Source organism: Atta cephalotes (assembly GCF_000143395.1).
Source record: "Atta cephalotes unplaced genomic scaffold scaffold00068, whole genome shotgun sequence".
NCBI classification, from domain to species: Eukaryota; Metazoa; Arthropoda; class Insecta; order Hymenoptera; family Formicidae; genus Atta; species Atta cephalotes.
Window position 1 is genome coordinate 121,760 of NW_012130132.1, and position 15,565 is coordinate 137,324.

Here is a 15,565-nt window from a genome sequence, read left to right on the forward strand (position 1 = left end):
AATAACTACGTAGTAATAAGTAATAAGAAGGTTTTACGTTTAAGTTAAGTAGTAGTAGTAGTAGAGTAGTAACTAAGTACGTATAATAATATAGTACACTACACACACACACACACACACACACACACACACACACACACACACACACACACACACACGCACGCACGCACGCACGCACGCACACGCGCAACATGCACGCACAAGGTCCGATAAATTTTGATAAAGCATTCGTGTAGATAAAGCGAACTAAACTGAATCGAAAAGTCTAAAAATTGTCCTAAATTGTTTAAAAATTGTACTAAAAATTATCGAATATTGATCTTCGACAATTTTTTACTCAAATACTATCAATTTTAAAAACAGAAAAACAACAAGAAATAAAAATTGTTTATTTTTTCTCATAGATTTCTAAGAATTTTTTATCAACTTTTTAGTACTGCATTTTCGTTCTTATATTGGCAACTATTTTTACTTTTTTACTTTACTATGAGAAAATACGATATTAAAAAATTTTGGAAAAAGAAGTTTATGAAAAGTAAATAAATTTAAAAAAAAGTAAAAAAAACGATTTTTGTTGTCTTGCTGGTTTTCTGTAAAATTGAGAGAATTTGATTAAAAAATTATTAAAGATCAATATATATTCAGCAATTTTGAATAATTAATATCCTGTTAACTAATGCGAAAATTGCAAAATGGTAGAGGACTTTTCGATTCAGTTTAGGTCATTCTATCTACACACAAGCGTTTTGTCAAAACTTACCAGACATCCTCTTTTCTCTGTATATATATTCTCTGTATTATATTCTCTGTATATATTATATTTTTTTAACTTTTGTCTATTTAACATATCTTATATTCGATTATGTTAATATTATAATAACATCCACAATGACATTTGCTTAGGTGTTGCTAAGTAATGATGGTGTATTAATTTGTCCATCCTTTACCTCGTCGGCGCATTATCCTCACGAGTGTTTATACAACATATCTAATAACACATTTATGATGATTTTCAATGTACTCGGATTTCCGGTCACGCAATGTCCTCTTGGCTTCGATAAAAATCAACTGCCAATTGGACTTCAGGTAAAAAAATAAAGCCGTTGCTGTTTAATCATTCATAAATAAAAAATTAATTAGTTTATTTATTTATGAATCAGAAAACAGGCTCAGTATAATAATTACGTAATCGATTATGTAATCGATCGAAACTATAATATAAATTAAATTAATATAAACCAATATTCATAATTGGTTCTTATATTTAAGATCATTTTAAATATAATCTTAAAATGTTCTAAAACAATTACATGGAGCTGTATTAGCATCTCAAGATAATTTATATAAGATCTTGAAAAAGAAAAGACTATGAATAAAAGATGCAAAATATATAGATAGAATTTTGTTTTCTTGTTTCTATTACTATATGATTAAAATACTTAAATATTATATTATACTGTGTCCAGATTGTATTGATTTTTAATTTATTTAAAATTTTGAATTTGTAAATTCAGAGTTTTATGTAAGACTTAATGAACCATTCACATTTAATTAGTTTTAACTTCCTTTTTGTAGATTGTTGCGAATCCTGGTTGTGACCATTTGACGATTGCTGTTGCGCAAGAAATCGAAAGAAAATTTGGCGGTTGGCAAGAACCACAGAGTAGAGGAGTCGTCTGAGAAGCATAGTATAATTTATAGTAGACAATTCAGTTATAATTAAAAATATATTATAATTTTTAGAGATGCAGCGGATATCCCGGAAAGTATCCGGTATCAATCAGTACTGTATAGGATCTCTTCATCCAGATTTCTATAAGATGAAAACATATGACATATAAATAAAAATAAAAATACTATATATATAAAAATACTAGCGTACAATATAACATAGTACAACGGAAAAAAATATTTTATATATAATTACGTATAAATTTACATATAAAATATGTATTACAAATATATAAAATTATATATAGTTTCATATTTTTATATAATTATATATAAAATATTTTTTTCCGAGAATGGCAACAACAATAAATTATGTTGTTAAATTTATAATACTTATAATCCGAATCCTCTAAATTATCTTGTCTGAGTTTATGTATTTTTTCAATCCATTGTCGCAAATGATAATCATGCTGCTTCCAAATGTCTACTCTTTTTACTTCTCGTCAAAAGCGTTTGTTCATTCTAATAAATCACTTTTACACGATATTTATAAATCCTTTAATTCTAATATCGTCATGCCATATAGCCCAGATAGACTGAAAAAAAAATAGTATATTATTCTAAAAAAATAGTGGTGTGAAATTATATCACCAAATATATCCATACACAAATTATATCCATGTGGTTATAATTTGATGTGAATTTTAATACCAAAATATGGTGAATCTTTCACACGACAATTAATAAATTCACACGATAATTAATAAAAATTAATCTTCATTTATTTTTATTAATTATCATTAAAATTCATAATATTTTAATATTAAAAGTATTATTCATATTGAAAGAATTTTAATAGAATTTCAATTATTTTAATTTCTCATTTCAATAATTTCATTGTTGAATCCAACAATTTCAGCGTTTTTTCTTCAGGGATGTAATACTGCTTATTAAAGTTAAACCTAATGTGAGTAAAATTACCTTAATGTGAAAAATTTGTCCGTTTAGATACAGCGGAAGAAATCATTGTTAGAGATAATGTATGTATAAAGTTGAAACATAAATCTATATTGAACAGTGAAACGTAGCATAGTAATTAAACAAACATAGTAAATGAATTTTCTAATTATGGAACATCTCATTTTTTTATCTCTTATCTACATGGCGAAGTTATTGATTCTAAAGATTTATCTTTATATTTATTTGCATGTTTCACTATTTAATAATCAATTCTTGCTTTTTTTAAAGATAATAAATCATTTTTAAATAAATTATTTTCTTACTAGAGTGTAACAAATTTAGAAGTGAGAGATGAAGAAAATTTCAAGATTTTGATGACATTGAGATAGAATCTAATGAGCTGATTGACTATATAAAGAAAAAGCAATCAGATAATTTTGTTCTGAATATTTTTTACAAACAAACTTCCGTTTAAATAAGCCCGTTATATACAGGGTATCTCGTAAGTTTTGGCCAATCGCTTTTGTGTAGATAGAGCGAATAACAATTCTGAAAAAATTCTTAGAATTCTATGAAAAGAAAATAAATAATTTTTCTCTTGAAGTTTTTCTTAATAAAATTGATTGATGAGTATTTGAGTAAAAATTATTCAAGACATATAATATAATTTGTTTGTTTCTTGAAAAAATTTTTAACATAAGCTGTGTTGATGGAACAAAAAAATTATAAAAATCCAAGTCACGAAATATATAGGATTTAAGGATGTCCAGACGTAGCAATTTAAACTACAGGTTGAAAATATATGATTGTACACTACGTTCTCCACAAGAGATTATAATAATTCAATTTATGAAGAGTGGGAATTTGGATGGAGGATCTTAAAAAGATTTAATATGTAATTTGTGTCAAGAAGAGGAGCTGATGCAAAAAGGTCGAAATGTCTGTATTTTTGTGTTATTGCTATCTTAGGCTAAATATATAAATATTGTATAGCGTGAACATGGCTTCTTTGCCTTTTTATATATTGATTATTTAAAAAATTTATTTTATTTATTGCTGATGTTCAGTCAGTTTCTTCTTTCTCCTTCTCCTTCTTTTTCTTCTTCTCCTCCTTAATATATAATATCCTTCTCATTATATCTCCTTTATATTCGTGTTCTCCTCGCCGAGGTTGATATAAATTTATATAAATTTAAAAACCATGACCTTTTCGAACGTGTCCATGATTTGTTTCTCTGATTCAAAGACGAAGTCCGACTCCTCCTCAGCACCCGCAGAGATGCCATCCGTTGTCCCCTCATTTGTTCTAATAATTTCTCCTTCTAATAATGCTTCTTCCTAGATAATATCCCATATGTTATCAGATAAGGGAATTATAAGTTCTTGTTCTTGCTCCCTCATTTTCCTCTGTTTCATCCTGTTTGGGATCTATCGCTTTTGAGTGTTCAATCGGTAAATCTTGATGCATTTTACAATGCTTAAAAAAAAATTAAAAAAATAATTTTTCTGTGTAATGAAAATAATAATAGTAATGTGAAAACATAAAAAATAATTAAAGAAATAATTTTCTCATTGTTCGTTTTAGAAAAAAACAAGTTTGGAAAAATGTAAAAAAAAATTGCTCACACACAATTATGCACAATTTTACATATAATTATACATAAGTAATTTTTTTACAAATGTAAACCCTTTGTTAATTCATTATCGTAATGTGTAAATCTATTAAATCATCAAATAGTGACTTTTCCCAAATAAAAATAATAATGAAGACATCCTTTCCAAATGATTTCTAATCGATTCCATTCATAAAACACATTAAATCAAATTGCTGTCTGCTGACTTAGACGCATGACTGACTTAGACTTAGATGCATGACAAAATTTGTTAATAACAAGAAAAGTACTATTATCCAAATGTTTAAATGCTTTTCTCAAATTTCTCCAAATAATTCCCAAATTATATAGACATAAATAAATCAGAAATATTCAATTTGTCTGTTATCTTGTCAGTGGGATTTACTGTTTCAAAATGCTCATTAAAAAATTATAGAAATTTTTTTCTATAATTCTCTATAGTAAATTTTAAACAGAGCTATCAACTGTGAAATGCATAACATGGAATAATATTCATATAATCCGTTCTTATTTTAAAACTGTCTAAAATAATGTCTTAAGATGCTAATATAATCCTCGTATTGACTTATGATATCTTAAGACTATACTTAAGACAGTCTTAAATATAAGAATCGATTAACTAACCTATTTCGCGTCGTGAAATTAATACTGAATCTTTCCTTGCATATATATACATGTCAATCACTTAAATTTTAATAGGCATGCGAACTTCCATAAAAGGTCGAAAATCCATACAGGAAAGAAGAACTTCCATAAGCACCGATCATCTTTAAGATCCAGTTTCACAAACGAGAATGGATTAGTGGATTGAAATTTTTTTCTATCCGAATGCGTATTTTAAATATACTTCCCGCTCGTGGGTATCAATCATGAAACTTTTTTCCTAGGATGAAAAATTTTTCCATTAACTTCAATGGTTAGAATTTTCTCCTTTCATTTTCTATTCTAGAGATAAAGTTTTGTGATTGATACCCTGGTACGTACTCAGTGCATTTTAAAACCGTTGTACAATCGACATAAAAATGTGAATTTAACAAAAATATAGAAACGAATTAAACCATGAAAGCCTCAATACATTTTATTGTGGTATTTGATAAAATATACATTGGGTATTTTATTAATTGAGATATCTCACTTTTGCAGTCAGATTAGATTAATGTACAACAGCTTTAATGCACTAAGAGTGCACTAAGAGTGCAGTTCTGCCAATGGAAATTATACACAGTATATGACTATATGCTCGTATCGTATTTCGCTGCATTTTGCAGCTGTGATAAATTTTTAACCTTACTTGTCAACTTTAACGATTTTTCAGTTCACGAAGCAGAGTGATACTTTTTTCTTGTCAAATCTATCTTTACGCATCGATTTAGTATTTTTTTCAAAATTTGAGGATGAGCTCTTAATATTTACCGTAAACTGTATATTTTGTTGAACAAATTGCAAGGAAAGATGTGTTCGTTAAATGATTGCATATTTGATAGTAACGATGATGATTTATCTAAAAAAGATTTATTATCGTAAGTATAATAATGACAAATAAATAAGAAAAAATAAGAATATTGGTATAGATTGATAATGTTTTCAACAGAGATACGACACTATGCAGAAAATGCAAATGCGAAAATGCCGATATTTTATTACTTGGCCAAAGCGGTTATTGCAAAACTTGTTTCCTAAATGTTACAAATCATAAGTTTAGAGCGGCACTTGGTAAATCTAAAATTATTCGCCATGGTGACAAAATATTGATCGATCACTCAGGGAAATTAAATTCCACCGTGCTCTTACATCTCATTAAAGCTGGTATGAGTGAATCTGCTCACAAAAGACTTATTTTTGAGGCAGTAATTTTGTATGTAGATGGTAAGTTTCTTATTTATATAAATCAAGAATTTTGATAATTATGTGATAATAGGGACCACTCTACGATGATCTCGATATCATTAAGAATATAAGATCATTAAGAATATCATTAATATCATAAAGGAAGAATAGAAGATATATAATTGCATATAATGGCAGCAGTAGAAGGGAAACAATCAATCAAATGTTTATCACATATCAACTGCAAAAGCAGCAGCTAATTCAGCATCAACTGTTTTCGCTGTCGTGGCCATATTATATTGGCTGTGTTCAGCAGAGAAAGTAGTTTTGCAACTGTTCAAAAAAATTCTTTAATATTGATTTATACGTTTAGATCTATATGGAATCAAAAGCAAGAACTATTCAGTAAACTATTCAGTAAAGGCAATTTTTACTTAAAATAATTTAAGAATAGGTAAAATATTTGTGTCAGAGGCAGAAAATCTAGTATATATCCTAGAATAGTTCTTTGTAATCGAACTACAAATTGTATTTATTCAATATTTTCACATTAAAAAAATTGATCATATATTCATTCAAATCTTTATTTGAGATAACATAATTTTATATAATAAATTTTTATTTGAGATGACATTTTTATCGTAAGTTCGTTACTGTATACTGTGCTGTGTCACTAGTCTGACATTATGAAAATGAATGAAAATACTCATTTGAATACATTTTTTTTTATTTTCCAATGGAGATTTCATTGTTATTACAATACAAAGATTTTTATTTTCTCTTGCAGGCTTACAAGCTATGTGCAAGTAATATAGAAGTAAATGCTAAAATAAAAATATTTGTGTAACCATATTCAAAAAATATTCATTTAAATGGAATGAAAAAAATATTTATTCGTTTCTTGATGATAAAAAAGTAGTATTTGAATGGATATTTTCATTCATTTTTTATTCATTTATTTAGAATATTAGATATATTCATCGAGCACATCTTGCTTTGTGTAGAAAATCATTACACAAGGAATAGTTCTTAATATTGTATATATCAGAAATAAGACGTTATTTAAAAAATTATTAATAACTTTTTGAGGAACAACTGCTGCTTGACACTTGTTGGAGGTCAGGAATCTCAATATATGTAAAGGTCAAGCTCATTAAAGAGTGGGCTCCATTATTGTATAATTAGCAGAATATTTTATCATATTGAATTTTTGATTATGTATTTTTTATCATGTGAAATTTTAAGATTGAGAAAAATTCTATGAGTATTTGTGTGTGTGTGTATATGTTGATAGATAATATGCAAAAAATCAATGAAAGAGACATACTGCGACATAAAATTGCTGAGGAAACAAAGACCTCTGGATTTAACAGTTATGCTGTGTCAATGAGTCAAATTTTAAATGAAGAGGATACTTTGGATATAAAACCTATAGATCAAGAGATAAATTATGAAAATGATAATCGACTGCATGTGATATTGGCTAATTTATCAGACGATACCTCAAGAATGGATTTTTTCAATCAGTTGCGTCGAAGATTACTCCTATCGGCAGCTCGGAAACTTAATTGTAACAAGATATTTATAGCTGATTCTGCTGCAGATATCGCTATGAACGTGCTTGGAGATGTATGTTTAGGACGAGGTGCGCAACTTTCCACGCAAGCAAACTTTTGCGACGCTCGGTCTATCGACATTAAGATACTCAAACCAATGAGAGATTTTACGCAGCAAGAATTAGTATATTATTCAGAGTACCATAAGATAAATCCTATTAAATCAATAGAAGACAGTATACCGGCAACTTCTATACAGGCATTAGCACGCAATTTCACGATGGAACTGGAATCTCAATTTTCTGGTACAATATCTACCGTATATCGTACAGCCGATAAAATAAGCCCGAGGAGCAACGTACAACAAAGTTTAGAAAATAATTGTGCACTTTGTGATGCAAGATTGGACTTTGTCCCTTCTGGCAATGAAGTGACTGCCATGAGGGCGATCGAGGTTTCCAAATTAGTGTCTTCCAAATGCATCGATACAATAAGTTCTAATAATGAAGAAAATGGAAAATCAAATTATCTCTTTATACACTCGGACAATAATGGTTGCTGTAACGATAATGCCAACTGTAATTGTGAAAACAATAGAGAAAGACAAGTAACCACAGAGGACGTTTGGAGACATCTCTGTTATAGTTGTAGACAAATATTTCGAAATTCGGATGTTTTACAAAACTTGCCATTACCATTGTTACTTGCTGTTCAACAAAGAGCAGCTTTAAAGAAGATGAAAGAGAAAATCAATGACTTCTTGTTATAAATAGAAATAAAAGAACTTTTGCTTAAAATTTAGCATACAAGGCGATAAAAAAGAGACATTTATATATTAATAAAATATAATAATGTGTTATTATTTGTATTTCATGTAGTAAATTATTTGTTTTATGCATTAGTTTTGTTTTTTCGTGAAACAAATTTTCACTTCTATTTATTTAAACTTCCCTCATCATTATTTATTATTTCTATGTTGAGCTACGCCCATGTTACTTTGGTATACCTATTCTAATTAGTCAAATTGAATTTGAGAATTTTTTCCAGATAAAAGTAGTCAAGATGACAAATAATTTGAAGAAATGAGAAGACAAGTTGATAAGATATTTGTTAACATAAAATTTGTTTTTTTTTGTTGAACTTTTGATAGTTCATTTTTCTTCTCTTTTTTTTCTTCGTAAAGAACAGAAAAAGAATATCATGCAAAAAGTTCAATAAAAAGAACAGATGTGTAGATATTTTTCTGCAATTTTTAATTGCTGCTTTTTCTGCAAAATTTTGAGTAACTTTTTATTCGCATGTCTGTGATGACAGTTTTAATTTTCCCATTGCCGCCATAAAGACAACATGAAGTCTTATTTTTTTTCATCTCAAATTCTGAACTGGTATACACCAGTGCATAAATTAGGGCCATGGCACACACAAAAATGTAAACAGTAAGCGAATTGATCAATTACAGTAGAGTTCGTAAGATCATAATGTAAACAGTAGTCAATCCAACATGTTTCCTTAGCTCGGATTTACAATAGGGGATCAATTCTGTATCTCTGTAAGTGAACAAATTTATTAAAATATTGATAATTTCATTGGTCAACATCTAATAAATTTGCTCTTTTGTAATTTTCATCTCGTTTTAAGATACAAAATCGATCGTTATATTTTTAAGCCTTAATAAATGGATGAATTAAAGTCATTATTTCCCTCGCACTATGATTAATTTCTTAGCTTAAAAACTCTAAGACTTAAAACATCTATTGTAGATCAGGAGCTCGATTGTGTATTTTGAAATGAGGTTGTGTATTTTGAAAATTACAAAAGCGAGTAAATTTACTAGGTATTGACCAATGAAATAATCAGTATTCTAGTAAATTCACTTTTATAATTTTCACCTCCTTTTAGATACAGAATCGATCCCTAAGTATTGACCAATTAAATTATGAATATTCTAGTGAATTTGTTTACTTTTGTAATTTTCATCTAAACTTACGTCTTACGTACTTACGTCTTACTACCTTAAAGATTTTTGCGTACCATGACTCTAAAAAGAACAAACTTATGGCAATATCAACCTAACTTGACGTCGAATGCTATTATGTAAAAATAAAAATAAAGAAGGAGGATTATATTCTATGGATTAAAATTTCTCCAAGAGCTTCAGAGTGTAAATAATAATTACAAAAATCGAGATATTGTCTATCTGTATCGGTATGTAATATCGTTTTCTCGTTTTTACATGCATGACGAATTACATTATTATACTTTTCTGTATAGATATACCTTCTCATTAAAAAAAATTGTTTGCCAAATCGTTCTCAAACAGCACAAAGTCTAAAATTATGACATAAGATGTCTTTAAGTCATTTTTTAGACGCAAAAAACATCTTGTGACCCGATTTTAAACTTTGTTATCTGGAGTCTTTTGTAATATGAATAAATTGCAGTTTTATTGTCCGATAATACAACGATAAGTATCTTCTTTGATCATTTTTTGATCATTATTTACTAGCTCATCAAGAATCTTAATTGTACATTTAATCTAACTTTCTTCATTATATATTTAGTCTAATAGATGATTAACTTGTATCAATGCCATTGGCAATATAGATAGAATTATCAACTCTTTTTATTTAATAGGATTTATATATATGAGAGAAAAAATTGATTAAAAGCAGAGAATTGTATGGAAATTTTGTTTCAAGCAATTCTATCATTTGAATTAGTCGCTAATTAAATTAATTAGAATTGGATGAAATCATACTCGTAAGGGACCTATCATAACTGTCGAGGAAATCGATTTGATTCTCGCTGAAATATGTTACTAAATACAAAAATCTAAGAGACATCTTTATTATATATTCAATCCCAGATTTAACTGATGAAACAGACCTCCAAAATTAATGGGAACAAGAGTATTTTCAAAATATTAGATTTTTGAAAAGTCTGAATATAGTTAAAATATTGTATATAAGAAATCATAAAAGAATTTTGTTTAAAACATTTTTCTGTACATTATCATTTTGCTTATTCATAGAAATAAAATATAAGTATCAGCTTTGAGAGATTATTTCATTCTTTAAATCTGAGATTGAGTTAATATAAAAAATATATGTCTTTTTATGTTTAACAACATATTTTAAAGAGAAATTGATTCCAGAATGTTGTCATAGTTTATGTTAAAACATTATGAAATAAATTATGATGGTGATTATGAAAAATAAATTACACAATTTTTAAAAAAATTTTTTTAAATGAAAATCTTTCTCATTCATTAATAAAATATACAATAAAATATAAAACAAGATTGATCAATTTTACTGTATAAGGTAAAAACTTTAAAATATTGTATCACAACTTTGATATTTTCAATCTAAATTTTAAAAGAAAATTCTCTTGTAGATTCGGAAATAAGTTTCCGAGTTATAATCACTTTTATATTAAAAAAATTTATTTTTTTCATAATTTATTTCATAGTGTTTTAACATAAATAATTATATTTCCAACTATTTTAGCATTACTTGGGATGGAGGATATATACATGGAGATATAGTTCGTTTGATATTCCTCTTTTTTTCTTATTTTAAAATTTTTTTTTATTTTTTTTTTTTATATACTACAGGAATGCCAAGCAGACTACGTCTTCACATGGTGCATTTTGGATAATGCCAAAATAGTCCTAAATGTAATTATTTATGTTAAAACACTATGAAATAAATTATAATGGTAATTATGAAAAATAAATTACAATTTTTTAACTTTTTATAAAAGTAATTATAACTCATTATTTCCTATGTTTATATAGCTTTTTTTCCTTCTTTTTTCCGAATCACTTCCCGAAATATTGCGGGCGATTTTGGACACCCTGTATACATGTCCATCTTGCGAGCGCTCGATGTGCGAAAAGCATCGCAGGTAGAATTGTAGTCTCAGTGCTGGGATTTAACATATTTTGATCGATTTTCAGCTTTATTCCTGTCATTTATTTCACCAACTCGCGCGCAGCCTAATACATTTAGAACCGATTGTTCCATCTTTTGGTAAAGTTTACCTGTGAGATAAATCTGGTAATTCACGCATGTGATTGGGTAATCTTGCTACTTATCCAACAGGTAAAATTTATCAACAAGTGGAATAACCGGCCCTTAGAAGAAAATCGGCTGAAAATCGGTTGAAATATGTAAGTAAATCCCAGTACTGCTGTAATCATTTTAACGTTAATAGTTAGTCATTTTGAATTATTAATGTCATGTGATCTGTTTAAGATATAATAATGACGTTATTTTTTTATCAATTAATAATCATCATTTATTTGTGACATATTTACAATGTCATACTTATTGACGTCAGATAAATGACTAATCGACAACATATTAGTGATCAATTAATAACGTCATTTATGTCATTAATAATATGAAAATAATGACGTATCTTCTACATTGTTAGTTTATTTTACGTTGTGTGGCTGTGGCAACGTCATTTTTACGATGATAGGACATTAGATTTGTTAAGAATGATCAATTAATTATGTCTAATAGGTGATATCTTGTTACCAGGGGATATCGCACTATACTATACATCTATGTTGATTATGGCTAAAATTTTTAGTATTTTTAAGATATTAACTTTTTTTTTATATTTTTCATCTTATTAGTAAAAAAATAGATTTCTTTCTCAGAATTTGTTTCGTTTTATTTCTCAAAAATTATCCTCTTTGTATCTCTAAAATAAATTTTTTTAAATATGCATTATAATATTTATTTTTTCTTTTAAAGTGCAACATCTAAAGAATATATCAATAGATCCTGTAAATTTTATGAAAAAATATTAAAAATCTAAAAAGTTATGATTTTTTTTTAAATCAAGAAATCATTTTTTATGTTTCTTTCGGTAATTTATTTTGTATTGTTCGAATTAAAATTTAACGTAACTATAAATTGATTCATATATATTTTACATTATTTGAAAAATGTTTAGTAATTTTTTTTACTTAAAACAATTTATTTATTTATTTCATAATTTGGACGCGACAATCGTTCAAAGTCGTTGAGATTATTTTGTATGTAACCCTATGTAACAGTTATGATATTTTACCGAAGTGTGACCGTTGAAGACCGTTAAAAATGTATCGAGAACTTCTTCCCATGATTGCATAGAATTTCTTTAGCAAGGATCATGCTAAAATATTGAATTATTACTCTGTACTTACTGATATATTATGAGTTGTGATTTCTAAAAATGCTGTATTTTTTCAGATATATCATGATAGATCATGACAATATCATTTGGATGAAGTGGGGTGGTGCGCCCATGTTCAAGGGACCTCCCTCAGATGCCTTTCTTCATATACGCAATTTACAAGCTCACCAACAATGCGGGCCATATGAGCTGATGTATATGGACTGCATGGAAGCATATGGTTATCATAGAGGCAAAGAAAAATGCCGATTGATACTCGAGGATTTATACGAATGTGTAATGGGTATTAAAAGAAGGCGCCGCCTGATGATTATGGATCTCGAGCGAAAGCGGCAGTTTAGAAACGGCGAAAGGGAAAAACTTTACGATGAAACTCCGCCACTGGATCTATATTAAATCATTCACAGGAAATATGCATAGTTTATATGTGTAAATGTATCATATTAAAAGATTAATTTGATAGATGACAAAAGCCTTTTTTGTACAGAAAGTTATATCTGCTACATCAGTTCATTATCATTATTTTTCTTTAAATTTTTTTCTTTTTCTGGAAATGTTTTGTTCGAATCTTACCTGTACCAGATAAGTCTGCGGTACATGATGCTCCCCATACAGCACAGAACATTATTTCAACATTCTGTGTTATGAGTTGTTTTCTGATCAGATTCCTTTAATTCTATTAAAATCTGTTCACTCTATTAGATTGCGGTACTGGACAATAGAGTGAAAGGCCGGCATCTGGAAATGTTCGAATCTTACCTGTACCAGATAATAAGATAAGTCTGTGGTACATGATGCTCCCCATACATCACAGAACATTATTTCAACATTCTATGTTATGAGTTGTTTTCTAGTCAGATTCCTTTAATTCTGTTAGAATCTGTTAACTCTATTAAGTATTGACCATAGAGTGAAAGGCCGGCATTGCAGACAATACAATGGAAAAAATCTATTCTAGCTAGCAATTCAACTAGAAGCGGCAGCACGAAAACATTTTTTATTGTTATGATTTATGCAAAAGTTAATTTAAAGCGTTCTAAAATTTTAGTGTTACTATAACTTAAATATTAGCTAAAATTTTGTAAACTTTATTACACATATGAATAGAATCCGAAACTTTTACCAAAACTGAACACTCATTACGTGTTTCGACTAAAACTATATAGCTCTTCTTAAATATTAATTTTAATGTGTATTAAATTTAATAATTAAGTTTCAATAATTAAATTATGATGTATGTGAAGAAGAAGTACTTATATTTTTTGACTAAAATTGACATACAATCGAAATTTATTTTTTGATTTCGGCCGAAATTTAATTAGTGTTTCAATAAATTATGATATTTATGAAGGAAAACTATATGATATATATCTATGAATACGGCCTTTACAATATTCCTATTTTTTAATTTTGGTTTCGATTTCGGTTGAAATTGATTGATTGTTATAGCCGAGTGTTCCGATTCAGTTTCGGCAAAAGGTCGGACTTTACATATGAAATCTAGATCACCATAAGATTGGGGACAGGTCAAGTAATATACTTCTGATGCTGATTCATCAAGCTATTTTCAATGACGTCTACGGATAGATGACTGAAAGAAATTTGGTTAAAGAATTATCCCATCTGATCGTTTTTACAAGGAATTCCTCTGAAAGTTTTCCTCTTTTTTAAAAAAGTAATCATGTGCTGCTGATTTCAGATACATTTGAAAATTACAATATAATCACATAAAAATGACGTATCTGGTTGCCGTCCTATGACGCATATCTCGACCAATCACTGACGTTCTAATTGGCTAAAACGGAACTTTAATGAGATTAATTATTGGTTAGTGCGATAACTTCCGCCGCGCGGCAAGTGTTCTGTGTGCCATAAAGGCTTGCGCACAATAAACAAATATTAAAATTTCGTTTCAAAATTTCCTCTCCGAGGAAGTTTTAGAACTTAAGGGGTTCCACACAATAAAAGGAACAAGAATTTCACTTATCAGAAATCATGTATTGTGGAATACACAGTTTCTGATCTGAAATTCTTATTCTCTGTTCTCTGTTCTCTGTTCCTTTTATATGCGGAGCCTCTAAGAATAGGAATAAATATTAAGATTTCAACCTATCAAATATCAGTTACATCGGAATATATGGTTTCTGGTAGGTTAAAATCTTAATATTTATTCCTATTCCTAATATTTCCTCTATTGGCCCAAATGGGGCCTTCTACAATAAACCATTAGTTATAAATCAGAAATCAGATGCTAAAAATTGACGACTGTGATTGATTAATTTTCTGACTTCTGATTTATGATTAACGGCTTATTATAGAAGGCCCATAATGTCTACTGCATATTGGACGTGATAAGCGATAAGTGATATCCAATGAAAACTCTGCTTTATGCTGTATGTGAAAGCCTGAAAGCGAACTTATGCCTCATGTGTGTTTGAATAATTCGATTCGGTTGACGGATCTCGCGGATCTGCTGATCCGGTTGATTAGTGGAGGATTCTCAATTATTCGTGAGCTTTATTTTCGGAGCTTCATTTTGGCCGGTGAGTCGATTTCACCTGCATTGTTCCCAAACGATGCAACTTCACTTTTTCGCTCTGGCTTGATCATGATATTGAACCAATTCTACATCCATGTTCTTGCGATTATGTAAACGGAGCGATATTGTGTTACATTCAGAACTGAGTTCTTGATTATCGGACTTGATGCATCGCTGTAATTTCA

The 15,565-nt window shown here is 28.5% G+C and overlaps 3 protein-coding genes across 3 annotated transcripts in view; all 3 read left to right on the plus strand.

Moving 5' to 3' along the window:
• Positions 1-1,680, plus strand: part of LOC105623927 (fatty-acid amide hydrolase 2-A) — a 7,229-nt gene extending 5,549 nt beyond the window's left edge. Inside the window, exons 9-10 of the mRNA XM_012205297.1 lie at positions 904-1,086; positions 1,576-1,680. Coding sequence (XP_012060687.1) covers positions 904-1,086; positions 1,576-1,680 — 288 coding nt within the window. The remainder of the gene's footprint in view (positions 1-903; positions 1,087-1,575) is intronic.
• A 4,037-nt stretch (positions 1,681-5,717) lies between these two features.
• Positions 5,718-8,546, plus strand: LOC105623930 (cytoplasmic tRNA 2-thiolation protein 2). The gene is made up of 3 exons (XM_012205300.1): positions 5,718-5,785; positions 5,857-6,131; positions 7,387-8,546. Exons 1-3 carry the CDS (start codon positions 5,718-5,720, stop codon positions 8,415-8,417), a joined length of 1,374 nt encoding a protein of 457 aa, XP_012060690.1. The 3' UTR covers positions 8,418-8,546.
• Positions 8,547-11,233: 2,687 nt separating this feature from the next.
• On the plus strand, positions 11,234-13,308 carry LOC105623928. The gene is made up of 2 exons (XM_012205299.1): positions 11,234-11,368; positions 12,898-13,308. The coding sequence occupies exon 2, from the start codon at positions 12,905-12,907 to the stop codon at positions 13,235-13,237; it is 333 nt and encodes a 110-aa protein (XP_012060689.1). The 5' UTR covers positions 11,234-11,368; positions 12,898-12,904; the 3' UTR covers positions 13,238-13,308.
• The last annotated feature ends 2,257 nt before the right edge of the window (positions 13,309-15,565 follow it).

Coding starts and splice junctions, on each gene's coding strand:
- LOC105623928 (XM_012205299.1), top strand. CDS start 12,905: ATGATAGATCATGACAATATCATTTGGATGAAGTGGGGTGGTGCGCCC.
- LOC105623930 (XM_012205300.1), top strand. CDS start 5,718: ATGTGTTCGTTAAATGATTGCATATTTGATAGTAACGATGATGATTTA. Junction 5,786..5,856: donor TCTAAAAAAGATTTATTATC/GTAAGTATAATA, acceptor TGTTTTCAACAG/AGATACGACACTATGCAGAA. Junction 6,132..7,386: donor AGTAATTTTGTATGTAGATG/GTAAGTTTCTTA, acceptor ATATGTTGATAG/ATAATATGCAAAAAATCAAT.